At 38.7% G+C, this 14,846-nt stretch overlaps 3 protein-coding genes across 3 annotated transcripts; 1 reads left to right on the forward strand and 2 right to left on the reverse strand.

Annotated features, from left to right (window-relative positions):
* Positions 1 to 1,549: 1,549 nt before the first annotated feature.
* Positions 1,550 to 2,693, reverse strand: crygs3 (crystallin, gamma S3; the record flags this gene model as incomplete). Its single annotated transcript, XM_079882394.1, is given in 4 exon segments — positions 1,550 to 1,696; positions 1,702 to 1,821; positions 2,360 to 2,593; positions 2,676 to 2,693. Coding segments are annotated over 4 exon segments (519 nt in total).
* Positions 2,694 to 5,254: 2,561 nt separating this feature from the next.
* Positions 5,255 to 6,024, reverse strand: crygs4 (crystallin, gamma S4; the record flags this gene model as incomplete). Its single annotated transcript, XM_079880438.1, has 3 exons — positions 5,959 to 6,024; positions 5,626 to 5,868; positions 5,255 to 5,530 (listed from the first exon to the last, which is right to left on the reverse strand). The coding sequence occupies exons 1-3, from the start codon at positions 5,971 to 5,973 to the stop codon at positions 5,255 to 5,257; spliced, it is 534 nt and encodes a 177-aa protein (XP_079736564.1). The 5' UTR covers positions 5,974 to 6,024.
* Positions 6,025 to 8,320: 2,296 nt separating this feature from the next.
* LOC307165095 (gamma-crystallin M3) lies at positions 8,321 to 13,849 on the forward strand (the record flags this gene model as incomplete). Its single annotated transcript, XM_079882395.1, has 4 exons — positions 8,321 to 8,469; positions 9,684 to 9,954; positions 12,908 to 13,147; positions 13,574 to 13,849. 4 exons carry the CDS (start codon positions 8,321 to 8,323, stop codon positions 13,847 to 13,849), a joined length of 936 nt encoding a protein of 311 aa, XP_079738521.1.
* Positions 13,850 to 14,846: the final 997 nt, after the last annotated feature.

The following is a 14,846-nucleotide window of genomic DNA, read 5'->3' on the forward strand; positions in this document are numbered from 1 at the left end:
AAGACTTAAATAATAATTTCAAATAAATTCTGTTATTTTGAACTTTCTATTCTTCAAAGAATCCTGAAAAAAATGATCATGGTGATACACATGTATCATGGTGTATCATTAACCCTCTGGTTATCTTCTGGGTCTTTTTAACCCGCAAATGACTTTTGCTCAAATAAAAAAAAAAAAATTCTCTTTGTCCAAATGGTATGAAACTTTCTACGGCTCTCAACACTTTCTAGATCTACAAAGAAAAAAAAAATTGGAATGATATCTGTTATTATGTTAGCGTGAAAAAAATAGTGACACTAGTTGTCTTCGGGGTCCCTGGAGACCCTACAATGTAAATATACAAAATACATCATCAAAATAAACAATCCAGAACACATAGACAGAAATAAAGTGGCACACTTCCAACAATGCAAAAAACATCCACAGTGCAAAATTATCATGCTCACACGCACACACACACACACACACACACACACACACACACACACACACACACACACACACACACACACACACACACACACACACACAGACAGAGGAATACATTTGTGAGACTATAAAAACTGCTCTCTAATAATTTGTCACATAAAATAGTCCAAAATGCGGAACCACCACAAAAATAAATTTGGTGACACTGACACATCGACAATGTGAACACACACACATACACAGAGAGAGTGAGGGAGAGAGAAAGAGACAAAAGTAACTGCTTTATTTGCTCATTTGTTATGATGTTCAGTTCATTGCATTTTGATGTTCATGTCAAGCATTTGTACTCAATATATAATATAACTGTACATATCTGTTCTGTTACAGTTAGTAACTATTACATTTGTACAATTATATGAAAAAAAGAAGATTGAAATAAATATTAAACTAAAAAAATTCAACTTTTATCGTTTTTCAGGTTTGATTCTAATCATAATGTAACATTATTGAAAAAAAATGTCAGTACAAAAAATGCTAAACTTTGACAAAAAAGTAATTTTTATTGTTAGAATTGTGATTTCATAATATTTAGATATGAATCCAACTGGAAAAACTTGTGAAAAGATATCTTTCAGTTAGTCAAATGGCAAATAGCATAGTCATCTATAGCCATCTATAGCATGGCTAAAATGTTAATTTTTTACATTTTACAAAATATGGGCAACATTTTTACACTAAACCATGATATCCCCATGAGTGAAAGTTAGAAATAGGGGTCTTTTATAAAGTGAATTTTACATAAAATGCTGTTTTTTGTAAAAAGCCTATTTAAATAAATATTTATTTATTTATTTATAGAAATTTAAAATATATCATAAATCCTCCAAAAACTGCACAAATGTTGAGTAAAAACATGAATAAACAGAGTAAAATTACATTTGTAAATAAAAAACAAACTATTATTCTGTTACAAAATTAAATGTTATTGTCTGGGGTCCCTGGAGACCCCAAAGCATAAGACTTTTTCAAAATAACAAAATAAAACAGGAGACAGGAGCTAATGGGCTCAGTGTCATTTTTATTAAATATTTAAAGGACAATCAACTACACACTGAAAAACCTACAACTCCTGAACACATCGGATGGAGCCGACAGTAGGATGCATGGCATTCCAGTCACTGAAGCGGCGGTACTCGCCTCTCTCCAACAGGTACTGACGTCCCCTGTAGTTAGGATGCTCAAAGAAGACCCAGGCTCCATCCAAAAGTTACATGACTGGACCTCATGGTGATGGAAGCGGTCAAAGAGAGAGGGCCAGTCCTCACTGCACTCCATAATCTGACCCTGAAAGTCAGGCCACTTATACAGACGGATACGGAAAATGCCAGTGTGCTAAAACAGGGAGAGTAGTTTCCCAAATATCATAACAAATTAATTTATTTCATGTCGGCAATTTACAAAGAGCAAACAAAGAAGCATATCCAAAATTCAAATCATCATAATGTTAATGCTAAACTATGCAGTCTATGAGAGTGGTTTAAATGGTTTACAGGACCATTATAATGGTTTACAGGACCCCCCCCCATCTGCAATACATTCATGGTTCTGTTCTGCTTACCCTAAGGGGGGTTATTGCTGCTCTCCCTGCTCTTATCCATGCTAGGCTGCATGGATGCGCAGGGAGTTCTTGCCCAGAACAGAACCATACCGCCAGTCATTACTGTATTCTAACTGTGAATCGTATTTGTAGAAACAGTGTTATTCAGCATCTAGCAGAGTTTAGGGCCAATAATACTGTTACTGAATGATTATTGTCAAACATATGTCCAGCATAGGTGACTGATTTTGCAGGAAAAGAGGAAAACAGACCTGCATTGGGAAAAATAGCCTAGCTACGGTTCTCCAAAGAGGGATGACTTAAATTTCGCACCATGCGGCAAGACCTAATAGAGTCATTGAACCCCATCCAGTGCTGGTAATCAGGATACTCTCCCCTGGTTAGGATGTACTGGCTGCCCATGAAGTTTGGATGCTCATACAAAACCCAGGCCCCACTCTCGACTTGGATGGAGTTACAGCGGCTTAAGTGGGACGACAGCTCTGGGCAGTCCGTGCTGCACTCAAAGGAACGTCCCTGAAAGTTTTTGTCCTCATAAAAGACAATCTGCATGGGAGAAGATGTAGAAACACAGATAAGCAATAAACAAGACTGTAGAGCCAGTTTATGCAAGCAAAATTTTTCTTACTTTTCCCTTTCTGTCCATGTTTGAGGATAGTTTGATTCCTCCTTTTGCTGTATGCTGTGTATAAAAATGGCAATGAGCGAGATTTATATGTTTCACATTGTTGCTCTGCCAGGAAAGTCATTGTTATATAAATGGCTCCAGCAACTGCATCATCAACAGCTGATACTACGATTGTTTCTAGATTGTTCATGTAGATTAATGCAGTGGCTATTGTATGAAACCCTGACCTTTTGATTCTGCAATGGCTGAGTCCAGAAAATATTTATTGGGCCAATTAAATTGTTTTCCAGCTGCTGGTACTGGCAGAGTTCAAGCAGCATTAGCATCTAGTCACATGCCAATACTGTATGAGGAGTAAAACTTCCTTTAGAATGAACTGATGCATTAGTGTTTGTGCCCCACCCCTAAATGTTCTACTGTTGGACAGCAGGTTCATTTAGTTGCACAATAACACAGAAACTGTGAAACACAGAAACTAAGAGTAGGCTATACACAATCATATATATATATATATATATATATATATATATATATATATATATATATATATATATATATATACAATGCATGTATGCATGAAACTGTCACTTGAAGCTGTTGTGAGTCTTTTATTCAGCACAACAAAACATCAGAGGCAATCAAGCTGCCATGATGTTACCATCAAAATGGCAACAGATTAAACAAAGGTGTTTTGCTGCTTTCAGAAGAGGAATGAAATGTGTTTTCATGACAGCCTACATAGTCTGATGAACAGGGCTTCAAACTTGTGTTTTCATGAAACATAATTGGATCTCCATTTTTTTTTTAAAGCACCAAACATGCATGTGTAAACAGAATATTAAAACAAGGTAGCAGCTATTTATTGTACACTAAGTAAAAAAGGAGTTTGCAGAAGGATACCATTGCACAGAGTACAAATAGCAAAAAACAATATTTTTACTCTTAAATACAGCAGTGTAATCACTATCATGTGTATAATGTAAATTACATCATCAGTAATCTAAACTAGGTAAAATATCTGCGCAATGGTATTATTGAAAATAGCATTTTGCACTCAAAAGTAAATTTACACTTATGTTATCTTAAAAGAAAATATAAAATAATTAATTTTTGTTTCTTGTTCAGAATATTTGGTGGAAAATAAATTACAATACACATTTTTATTAAAATTTATACTACAGGGCCTTTGAATGCTTGAATCTGATTGGTTGAGGAACGTTCTAAGGTGTGCATTATTTTCAGGGAAACGCACAGCTAAAGTAGTTCCAGGCAGGTCTTGACCGCATTGCAGTTCCATATCACTTCGCGTAGTCAACTGTAATAACGGAAAATAGGATACAATTCATAACAAGAAAAAACATTTAGCCGCATGCGCTTGAGCTGCAATTTTCAATGTCTAGCTTCACAATCAATGGAAACATGCAGTTTAATTTGAATAAATAAAGTATATAGTCCTATCTATAATCAATAGAAAATTAAACTGAATATAGGCTAAATAAATGGATAGTCCTGCAGCACGGATTATTATTGCAGATAATATAACAAATAAATAATTATTGATAGGCCTTGTTAAAAGGGCTTTGTGTTTCATTTATTTGGCTAGTCTGTCATCTGTCAATAATAGAAAAAAAATAATGAATTTGAATTAATTAAAAGGAATTGAATTAATAAATAAATAATAATATTGACGCACATTTTCTGTATCATTATTGCAACATCTCTCTCTAATAACTGCATTAATAAATGGGGACACACTTTAAGGCCGGTTATGAATGTAATTTGATACGTATGACTGACAATGTCCAAACGCGTGTTCAGCCCGTTCAGTCTGTGTTCAAAGTCGGTGTTTAAAATCTGCTGCAGTCGATGAAAACAGTCAGAGAATGTGTCAGCTAGTCGTGTGTCCCCAGCATTAGTCTGCTATCAGTGGCTCAAACCTCCATTACTAACTCTAAAATGACGTTTTGGAATTAGCAACGGAGGCATTGGATTAGATGCGTAAGAAATTAGTCCTACATACAAGAGCGTTTTAATGACAACAACTTTACAAACGTCTTGAAATACGTAATCTGAACAATGTTTCGAGGTGTGGTAACTGTAGTATAAGCGGAATAATTGACTTCAGGCCGTTGAATTATTAGAAAAATAATGCACACCCGAGGTGAACGGCCACTCCGCTTCGCGTCGTGACCGCATTACCACCTCGGGTGTGCATTATTTTTCTAATAATTCAACGGCCTGTCGTCAATTATTCCTTACATAACTTATGGAAAACATCTTCTGGTAACCATTTCTGCTCAAGAGTTGCAAACATAGAGTATGAACTCACAAAGCAGTCATTAATGGAACTACAAATTAAAGACTGGCTTATGAGAATGTTTTTCAGATTACATACAGTATGTTTAGAGTTCAATATTCAATATTCAATTCAATATCATTTCGGTTCAATATTATATTATATTGTCTGCTAACTGGCAACCAGTCCAAAAAAAAAAAAAAAAAAAAAAAACTCCCATAAATTGATGCCTCTTCAAAATTTTTATTTTTCAATACTTTTCCAGTAGTTGTGATAACATGTTTTAACAGTCTGTGCTGATCTGGCGAATGGAGCCCACAGTGGGATGCATGGCCCCCCATTCAGTGTGGCGTCTGTACTCTCCCTTCTCAAGGAGGTACTGACGGCCACAGTAGTTTGCATGCTCGAAGAACACACAGGGACCTTCATGGACCTTGCAGGAATGGACCTCTTTGCAGAGAAAACGTTCCTGCATGGACGGGGTGCTGTCTGTAACTTCCCATGTTTGGCCATCAAAATTGGGCTTCTCAAAGAGTTTCAGCTTGAGATGTCCAGTTACCTGCAGGAAATACAAATCATGTTTATATGTATACACCCAATCACACTGTTACCTTAGTAATTCAAAGTGATCATGTGTGGTGTCATTGGACTCACATGCCTGATTAAACGACAAGATCGGACACAGTCATTGAAGCCAATCCAATGGTGATAATCTGGAAATTCCCCTGGGGCCAGTATATACTGATAGCCCATGTAGTTTGGCCGGTCATACAGAACCCAAAAGCCCCCCTTCACCCTTGCAGAATTACAGCGGCTAAAAAAAGAATGAAGGTCACTTGTGTCCCCCTTACACTCATAGGATCTTCCCTGGAAGTTCCTGTCTTCATAGAACACAATCTGTCAAACACAGCAATGACAGTTTACATTGTGCTAAAACATCATGACAGACTGTGGGATATGGACAATCAGGGAGATAGAGGCACTTACACTCTCAGTCGTCATTGTCAGATGTGAAATGTTGGATGTCAAACTGCCTGTAGTCTCTTTATATAAGTCCTGAACAAAGGCACAGGTTGTAAAAAATTTAATCAGCAATTCAAAAAAAATATCCAAGCTTAATGTATTGTTCTAAAGCACTGAATCATAGATTTGTTCAACAATAAAATTGTGAGTACCAAGCATCCCAACCACAACCAATGAATCCCATATTCAGGCTTTATAACATGCACATTGTTGGTTTATACTTAGTCAGCTCAGGCTGATTATTTGTTACTACAGAAATATCTTCTACATTCAAATATTTGCCAACAGCATCCTCACACTTACAGTTTCAGCAAAATAACTGTTTGGCAAAAATTGACAACCATGATATTAAATTGAATTGAATTGAATTGAACAAGGAATCTATATAGCTCTTTACTATGTACTACTACACCCAAAGCGCTTTACAATAATTTCAGGGGTCTCTCCTTAACCACCAGTGTGCAGCATCCACTTGGATGATGCAACGGCAGCCACAGAACAACGGCGCCATTGCGCTCACCACACACCCGCTATAGGTGGAGAGGAGAGAGAGTGATTGAGCCAATTCAATGGATTGGGGATTATTTGGAGGCCATGATTGATAAAGGCCAATGGAGGGAATTTGGCCAGGACACCAGGGTTTCACCCCTACTCTTTTACGAGAAGTGCCATGGGATTTTTATTGACCACAGAGAGTCAGGACCTCAGGTTAACGATGGTCTTGTTATAGTATAGTGTCCCCGTCACTACACTGAGGCATTAGGACTAGGGATGTCCCGATCAGGTTTTTTTGCCCTCGAGTCCGAGTCCGAGTCATTTGATTTTGAGTATCTGCCGATACCGAGTCCCGATCCGATACTTAATACATAAAAAAGAATAAAGAAGAGCGAAAAAACAGATCCAGGATGTTCCTTATTTTTTTATTTAATTCACCTTATTTTAACATTCAACAACTCTGTTAACAAACAGAGCACTTCTGTAAGGTAGCTTGAACAATCAAGTAATACATAAATTCTTAACTTTTGGACTTTAGTGCAACAGTAAATATAAAAAAAGTCTAATATACAGGTATAAACAAATAGCACCTCAACTTAAAATACCCGGCAGGCATGTAAACAAATGAAAAATAAAAGTGCTACAGTGTTTGCAAAGCCAGTAATGTGCTTTTAGGAACTGCACTCCTAACTCTTACACCGGTTTCACACTGCACTGTTAGCAGAGCGTGCAGTGCGTATTTTTTTTCGCCGCCCATGTTAACAGATTAAACTAGGCTTTAGAGCATTCACACCAGCGCGTAGCAGAGCAGAGCAGGAGTGCCGCGATCGTTTCGGCGCCGAGTCTATTTTTGCTGCGCCGCTTTTGCTGAATTAAAGTGACAATACATTGATCATGGCCAAAATACACCGCAGTTTTATCCAAAAAGTGCATTGATGATATCTATTGTGTTTTAAACAGTCAATCAAATGACCAACAGCAATTTAAAAAGAAAACAAATGTCCAAAAACAAACTTGTTGCCATAACAATAAAATCAAAGATGAAACAAAAGTTATATAAATGAAATTATTAATAAAATAAGCTTCTTGACAAGTCTTTTCTCTTAAATGTATTTGAAAACGAAAAAAAGCAATGCCAACTTATCCATTATGGAGTACTCTGTCTGTAGCCTACACAACCCGCGGTTCAGCCGCGCGTGACAAACGCTGCCAGTGTGAAAGCAAAACGCACGTGTCCTGCTCCTGCTCACCATACGCACTGCTCCTGCGCTGCTTACTAACGCGTGCAATGTGAAACCGGCGTAACTCTATGCCACCGCATAAATATTGATGTGTTAAAAAATAATGAGAATATATATATCCGAGTCCTGATCGGGAGGTAATGTCCGATTCCGATCGAGTCTGAAAACACGTGATCGGGCCCGATTTCCGATCATGTGATCGGATCGGGACATCCCTAATTAGGACCCACACAGACCACAGGGTGAGCACCCCCTGGACCCATACTTCCATGTCTCCATCCTTCCACAAAACAGGAAGTTCCTGAGGTTTGCTTTCGGGAGAAAAACATACCAGTATCGGGTTCTTCCGTTCGGCCTAGCTCTATCACCCCGTGGATGCAGCTCTGGCGCAGCTCAGACTGCAAGGGATTCACATTTTGAATTAAATAGACGACTGGCTTATTCTAGCAAAGTCGGTCAATAAATGGCGGTTCGGCATTGAGATGTTGTTTTCGCTCATATAAAGAAGTTGGGGTTGAGACTGAATGTCAAGAAGAGTGTTCTTTCTCCAGTACAGAGGACCACCTTTCTCTGTGTGGTATTCAGTGACGATGCGGGCCGTGCTATCGCCTGCTCACGTTGCTGCTATCCTAGCAGTTGTAAAAGAGATAAAACTAGGCCAGTTGCTCACTGTGAAACAGTTTCAGAGACTGTTGGGTCTGATGGAAGCTGCGTCCAACGTGATACCCTTTGGCTTGCTGTACATGATGCCCCTGCAGTAGTGGCTCAAGACCAAGGGGTTTTCCCCGATGGGGGGACCTACTTCGTATGATCAAGATCACGCTGGGGTGCCTCCGCGCCTTGGTTATATGGAGGAAACCTTGGTTCTTGTCCCAGGGTCCAGTGTTAGGAACTCATTTGTCTTCGAGTCACTCTCTCAACAGATGCTTCTCTTACCGGCTAGGGAGCGGTAATAGAAGGCCGCTCAGCTCAGGGTCTGTGGAGGAGTCATCATATTTCGTGGCACATAAATTACATGGAGATGATGGAGGTCTTCATGGTATTGAAGCACTTCCTCCCAGACCTAAGAGGCCATCATGTGTCTGTCCGTACGGACATCAAATCAGTGGTCTCTTACATAAATCACCAGGGGGTTTCTGTGTTCGCGTCCACTATGCAAACTGGTGCACCAGATTCTGAATGTATCAGAATGTAGAAGCAGACATCCTGTAGAGTCTGGAATCCTGGACTTCATCCTGGAAGTTTACTGCTAGAAGCACCATACTGGCTGATTATGGTTCTCAGACCTAGTGTCCCTCCTCTGCGGTTCCTCCCTGGAGATTCTGGTCAGACGGCCTAAACACCGCCACACTAGAGCAGTTGTCCGGGGAGGCTCCTCGAGGAAGCTTCGCCAAATTTGTGGAGTGAGTGCTGTTTTCCAGTGGATCAGCGTTCGCTGTCGAGGATGCCGCCAGCCCCACTCCCAATCCAGTGCTGAGCCAGAGCCACCCAGCCTACGAGGATCGACAGCCTGAGCCCACCATAGGCAGCTCGAGGGAATCCTCTGCGACATTACAGCCCACATCCCGGAAAACGACCAAGGACTAAATCGCCGCGGAGCCCGAGCAGCGCATGCCTGACCAGGTGTGTGAACCGGCCAAGTTATCCATCGCCGAGGGAGTGTTAGTGGACTTTGTACGTGAGCCCCGCCCACCCTCCCGCTACTGAGAGTGAGTTGTTGGCTGAGGCACTGTTAAATTTTGAGTTTGGAGAGGATGTTATTCTGCCCTCATTACTTTTGCCTGAACCAGCCTGTCTTATGCCTGTCTCGCTGACCCCACCCAGCCCCCCTCTCCCACTATCTCTCCAGACAGAGATTTTGAATGCTTTGTTTTTTTATTGGTTTCTGTGTCTCCAGTCTCTTCCCAAGTCCTAAGCCATCCATGACATACAGTCATCACTGTCTCCATTCAGTCCCTCGGTACCACCTCCTCTGCTCCTTCCACCCTCGACCTCAGTGTGGACCATCGGCGATTTGGCCTCACCGGACTCCCTCAGCATGTTGGCTATACCTGGGTCGGACATCTCACCACCTTCGCCACAGACTTTCTGGCTGGTCAATGCTCTCCAACACTTCAACCCTTCAGCTTCGTCTAGCTCCGCCTTCCCTCAGGCCCCATCCCCGCCCTTTGTCACCCCAGCTCAACCTCTGGCCTACGGAGACCCAATTCCATCTCGGGAGGTCGTGAGGCTATATCCTGGTTACATCCACCTACTGATAAATTTGGCCAAATTTTGTCAGCCATTTTCAACTCTTTGGAGTATAAAGATAAAACTTAGAAGCCATGTCCTAAATGGCACACTTCATGTGCACTTGTATACTTACAATGACCATCGCGTGCTTGTGTCGTTAAGTCCTCAAGATCGTAGGATGTCCCATTTGTAATTTTAGGTTTCAGAAGTGTGCTTGCAAGCACCCCTTTGCGTCTGACATGCTACATCACTGTGCACTTTTTCTGAGCCCTCACTGAAGTGAACAATGCAGCAGACTTCTACCCAACAGTCAAAACGGCATTTCATTATGAAAATGTGGATTCAGAGGAAGATTGCAAGGGCTTAGGGTTTCATTTAGGACAGGGCAAGAAAGTGTCATTGGCTTAACTTCATGACGTGTATCACATTTACAATGTTTTGGCATATTGACATGAAATATTTTTTATTCAATGCCTGATAATATAATCCCTAATATTGACTGAAGTCATTGTAAGCTTTTGAGTTATCCGAATAATTAGTTGTTCTTTTAGAAGGATGTATGAACACTTGAGTCATTACTATACAAAACCTTACAAAAAACCAGAGGCGGACAGAGTACACAGCTACATTACTTGAGTAAAAGTACAGATACCCCTTGCTAAATTTTACTCAAGTACAAGTAAAAGTATACAGTCAGATGTCTACTTAAGTAAAAGTACTAAAGTACTTGTTTTTAAAGGTACTTGAGTATCAAGAGTACAAGAGTACATTTTCTAAATATTGCATTACTACTGCCACAGTGCTTACATTGGTAAACACGCAATATTTTTTTCCCAGGATGGTAGGGGAAGACTCATGAATATTCATTAGGGAAGTCATCCCTGATTGGTCCGATGACCTACCCCTAACCCCACCCCTAAACCTACCCGTCACTGGGGTTCTTATGACCTCCATAACCCCGCCCCTAAACCTACCCATCACTGGGGTTAAGACCGATCAGGGATGACTTCCCTAATGAATATTCATGAGTCTTCCCCTACCATCCTGGGAAAAAAAATATCGCTCCCGGGATGGACCTGCTGCGTCTTCATCCATTGTTTCGTCCATGGTTTCTTCTCTTATCTAAATCTGACCATGGAGTTGACTTTGGCGGAAAGCTGAAGGTGATTGCTGATAGGCTGTCCCAATCAGTGGCGCCTGCACAATCCAATCACATTTGAGAGGGTTTCCGAGATGTTTCTTTTTTCCCTTTTTTTTTTTATTTTTATTTTTTTTGAAGTAACGGGTACTCACAGTTATGGATAGAAATGTAGTGGAGTAAAGAGTACAATATTTGCCTCTCAAATGTACTTGAGTAAAGTCATGAGTACTCCCCAAAAATGATACTCGAGTAAAGTACAGATCCCTCAAAATTGTACTTAAGTACTGTACTCAAGTAAATGTACTCAGTTACTGTCCGGCTCTGCAAAAAACATATTAGTTACTAGTTACTCATTTGTTCCTGTGTAGTACTCATGGTAACACTTTATTTCGATAGTCCACTTTAGACATTCTACTAACTATAAGTAACTTTACAACTACATTTCAACTAACTGTCATTAGAGTATTAGTAAACTGTCCGCTTAATATCTGCTAACACTTTATTTTGATGGTCCCCCAACAGACATTTTACTGACTATAAGTAACTTGGCAACTACAAGCCAATTTATTCTACTAACCCGAACCCTGACACCTAACCATAGCCTAACAGTCTACTGACATTCTACTAATACTCTAATGAGAGTTAGTTGACATGTAGTTGCAAAGTTTCTTATAGTTAGTAGAATGTCTAAAGTGGACTATTGAAATAAAGTGGAACTGTACTCATTAATGACGGAACAGTAGGGTTACTGCTGCACCTCTCTTCATACAAAATGACATAATGTATAAATCTGTCCATTTGACAGAGTTAGAGGTAATTTATTTATTAAAATCATTTAACATCGGTTCTAGTGACAATTTAAATATTGTCCACAATTTCAAGGATCAGCATGATGTAAAACTCTTAAAAAACAATTCTCAAAGAAAAACTATTGACAACAGACAAGTCATTTTCATTATGACTGCCAACACCTTTAAACAATTCTATAATAAGGTTTTATAGCAGACACATTTCTAGATTAAACCTTGGTCATTTGGTCAAAGACTGAATTTTAAGATCAGTGTATTAATGGGAGAGCATCTAGAGTCCTGTGTTTTAACCATACATGGTAACAAAATAAATGATGTTTCAGTATATCACACGCTAATGTAACGAAATGCAAATCTGAAAATCATTAACAAACATAAGTATTTTTTAAGTACTTGAAAAATGTTTGGTACTTTAAGAAATTCATCAAACTTGGTAACTCTTGCCTGACCCCATTTCTGTTTCTCTTTCATGCTCATTTGCTGTCTCTCTCTTTTGTGTCTGTCTTTCATTCTGTTTGTTTCATGTAGGCTGTGATTGCACAATTTAAATTAACAGAAATCACAGACCTGCTTGATCATCAGGTTCCAGGGTATTTGAATGACAAAAACCATTATCAGCCTATAAAGTATAAAAGGCAGTTAGACAGACAGCAACTGGACAGAATCACACAAAGAATAGCAAACATGGGCAAGGTATGTATTGGGTATAGCTGTCAAAAAGAGCAAAAACTTCTATGATATGGTTAAATTCAAAGATTTTATTTATTTATTTATTTATTTTTTATGTGGGAAAATGTCAAATTCATAAATATGTTTTTTTTTATTTTATTATTGAACATTTGCTGCATACACAAGCTCTAAATAAACATACCTAGTCTGTAATGCAAGCAACAAAAAAAAAAAAAAAAAAAAAAAAAAATTCCAGTTACTTAAATTATTAAAGGTTACAGTGAGTCCATCAACTTATATTTAAATATACAAACTTTTCTTGGTAGATTATCTTCTACGAGGACAGGAACTTCCAGGGCCGCTCCTATGAGTGCAGCAGTGACTGCGCTGACATGTCTACCTACCTCAGCCGCTGCAACTCCTGCAGAGTGGAGAGCGGTTGCTTTGTGGTTTTTGACCGTCCTAACTTCATGGGAAACCAGTTCTTTATGAGGAGGGGCGAGTATGCTGATTACATGCGCATGGGAATGAGTGATGGCATCAGGTCCTGTCGCATGGTTCCTCAGGTAACGCATTTAAAAAAAAAAAAGTGATTACAAGATTTTTCCATTTTTACTTTCTGCACTGTGATTGGCTGGATTAGTTCCACCTTGTTGCATTGCATGTATTACAAGATCACGTGGCGATAATATCAAACAAGTTTGGAAATATCGTAGCGTCTGTGATTGCTCGAGACAGGGTCAGATCACATCGCTGACTGCTCATACTTAATGATCAGTCAATGACAAGTCAAAAGTCGTTTAGTTGTGAGCTTGCCTTAACCAGCATTCAATGCCAGTACCAAAATGCAAACATACCTTATGCTGGTGACCAGCAATGCTGAATTTTTCACATGGATTAAGTTATATGACTCAGTGCATTTGAATCAGAGTGTGCTGAATCATACATGCACTAAATCAGACTGAATTAAAACATTTCTTTTCAATTTACAGTACAGGGGATCCTATAGAATGAAGGTCTATGAGAGGGAGAACTTTGGAGGTCAGATGTACGAGCTGACTGATGACTGTGATTCCTTCCTGGACCGTTTCCGCATGTCTGACTGCCAGTCCTGTCATGTGATGGATGGCCACTGGCTCATGTATGAGCAGCCCCACTACAGAGGAAGGATGATCTACTTTAGGCCCGGAGAGTACAGGAGCTTCAGGGATATGGGATACAGCAACGTCAGATTCAGCTCTGTTAGAAGAATCATGGACTTGTGTTAAATTCACGGTTTAAAAACATAAATGATAATATAAGTATAAACAATAAAATTCTCACAATGCATTTATGTTGTTGTCTGTTGTTTTGGGCTATATACACAGCTTATCCTTTTATACCACCAGTATAAAAAATTTGGAAAATATCAAATAAATTTTATAGCATCAATTAAGTTTATAATATCAATGTCAAATGAAGAAATACCACCAATATCAAAAACATGCCTGTATGTCCTAACCAAGGTTACATTTCATTTAAACTTATTTTTTTTAGCAGATTGTTGTCTGTTGTGAATCAATCAATCATTATACATTATAAAAATGTATACATTGATAATTCTAGTTAGATGTCATGCTGACAGCTGGATGTTCTTGCATAACATTACAGCCATTCTGATTGTTTTCTATTGCTAAAATACTCATGGGTGTCAGAGCCATAGCCTTGTGGACAGCACTCCGACATATGGCACAGTTGTGCCTCAGGCGACTTGAGATCGAGTTTTGGATTGAGGTCTTTTCCTGATTCTGTTCCCCTCTCTCCTCTCGTCCTACTGCCCAGTCCAATAAAGCTGAAAAGCTTATATATATATATATATATATATATATATATATATATATATATATATATATATATATATATATATATATATAAGCTTTTTATCATATACTGTATATATATGACAATAAAAATAAACATTAGCAAATAAGGCATTGATTGTTTTTTATGTTTGCATGCATTTATAACAATACTTTTGTACCACAATGTGAAAACAATGTATCATACTATGAAATACACTTCTGAATAAAGAACCTGTCATACACACATACATGGAAAAGAGCAATTTCAAAAACTGGATCCAGTGTGGACAATGTTGGTAATTATATAAATTCTTAAAAAGATAATACTTTTTAACATCACAATCAGCTAATCTTCAAAATGTTTGCTCTTAAACATTAGTTTTGGATTGATCTCATTTTAGAGTTTAAAATGAATTTTTTATTT

Source organism: Squalius cephalus, assembly GCF_949319135.1.
Source record: "Squalius cephalus genome assembly, chromosome: 9".
Lineage (NCBI taxonomy): Eukaryota > Metazoa > Chordata > Actinopteri > Cypriniformes > Leuciscidae > Squalius > Squalius cephalus.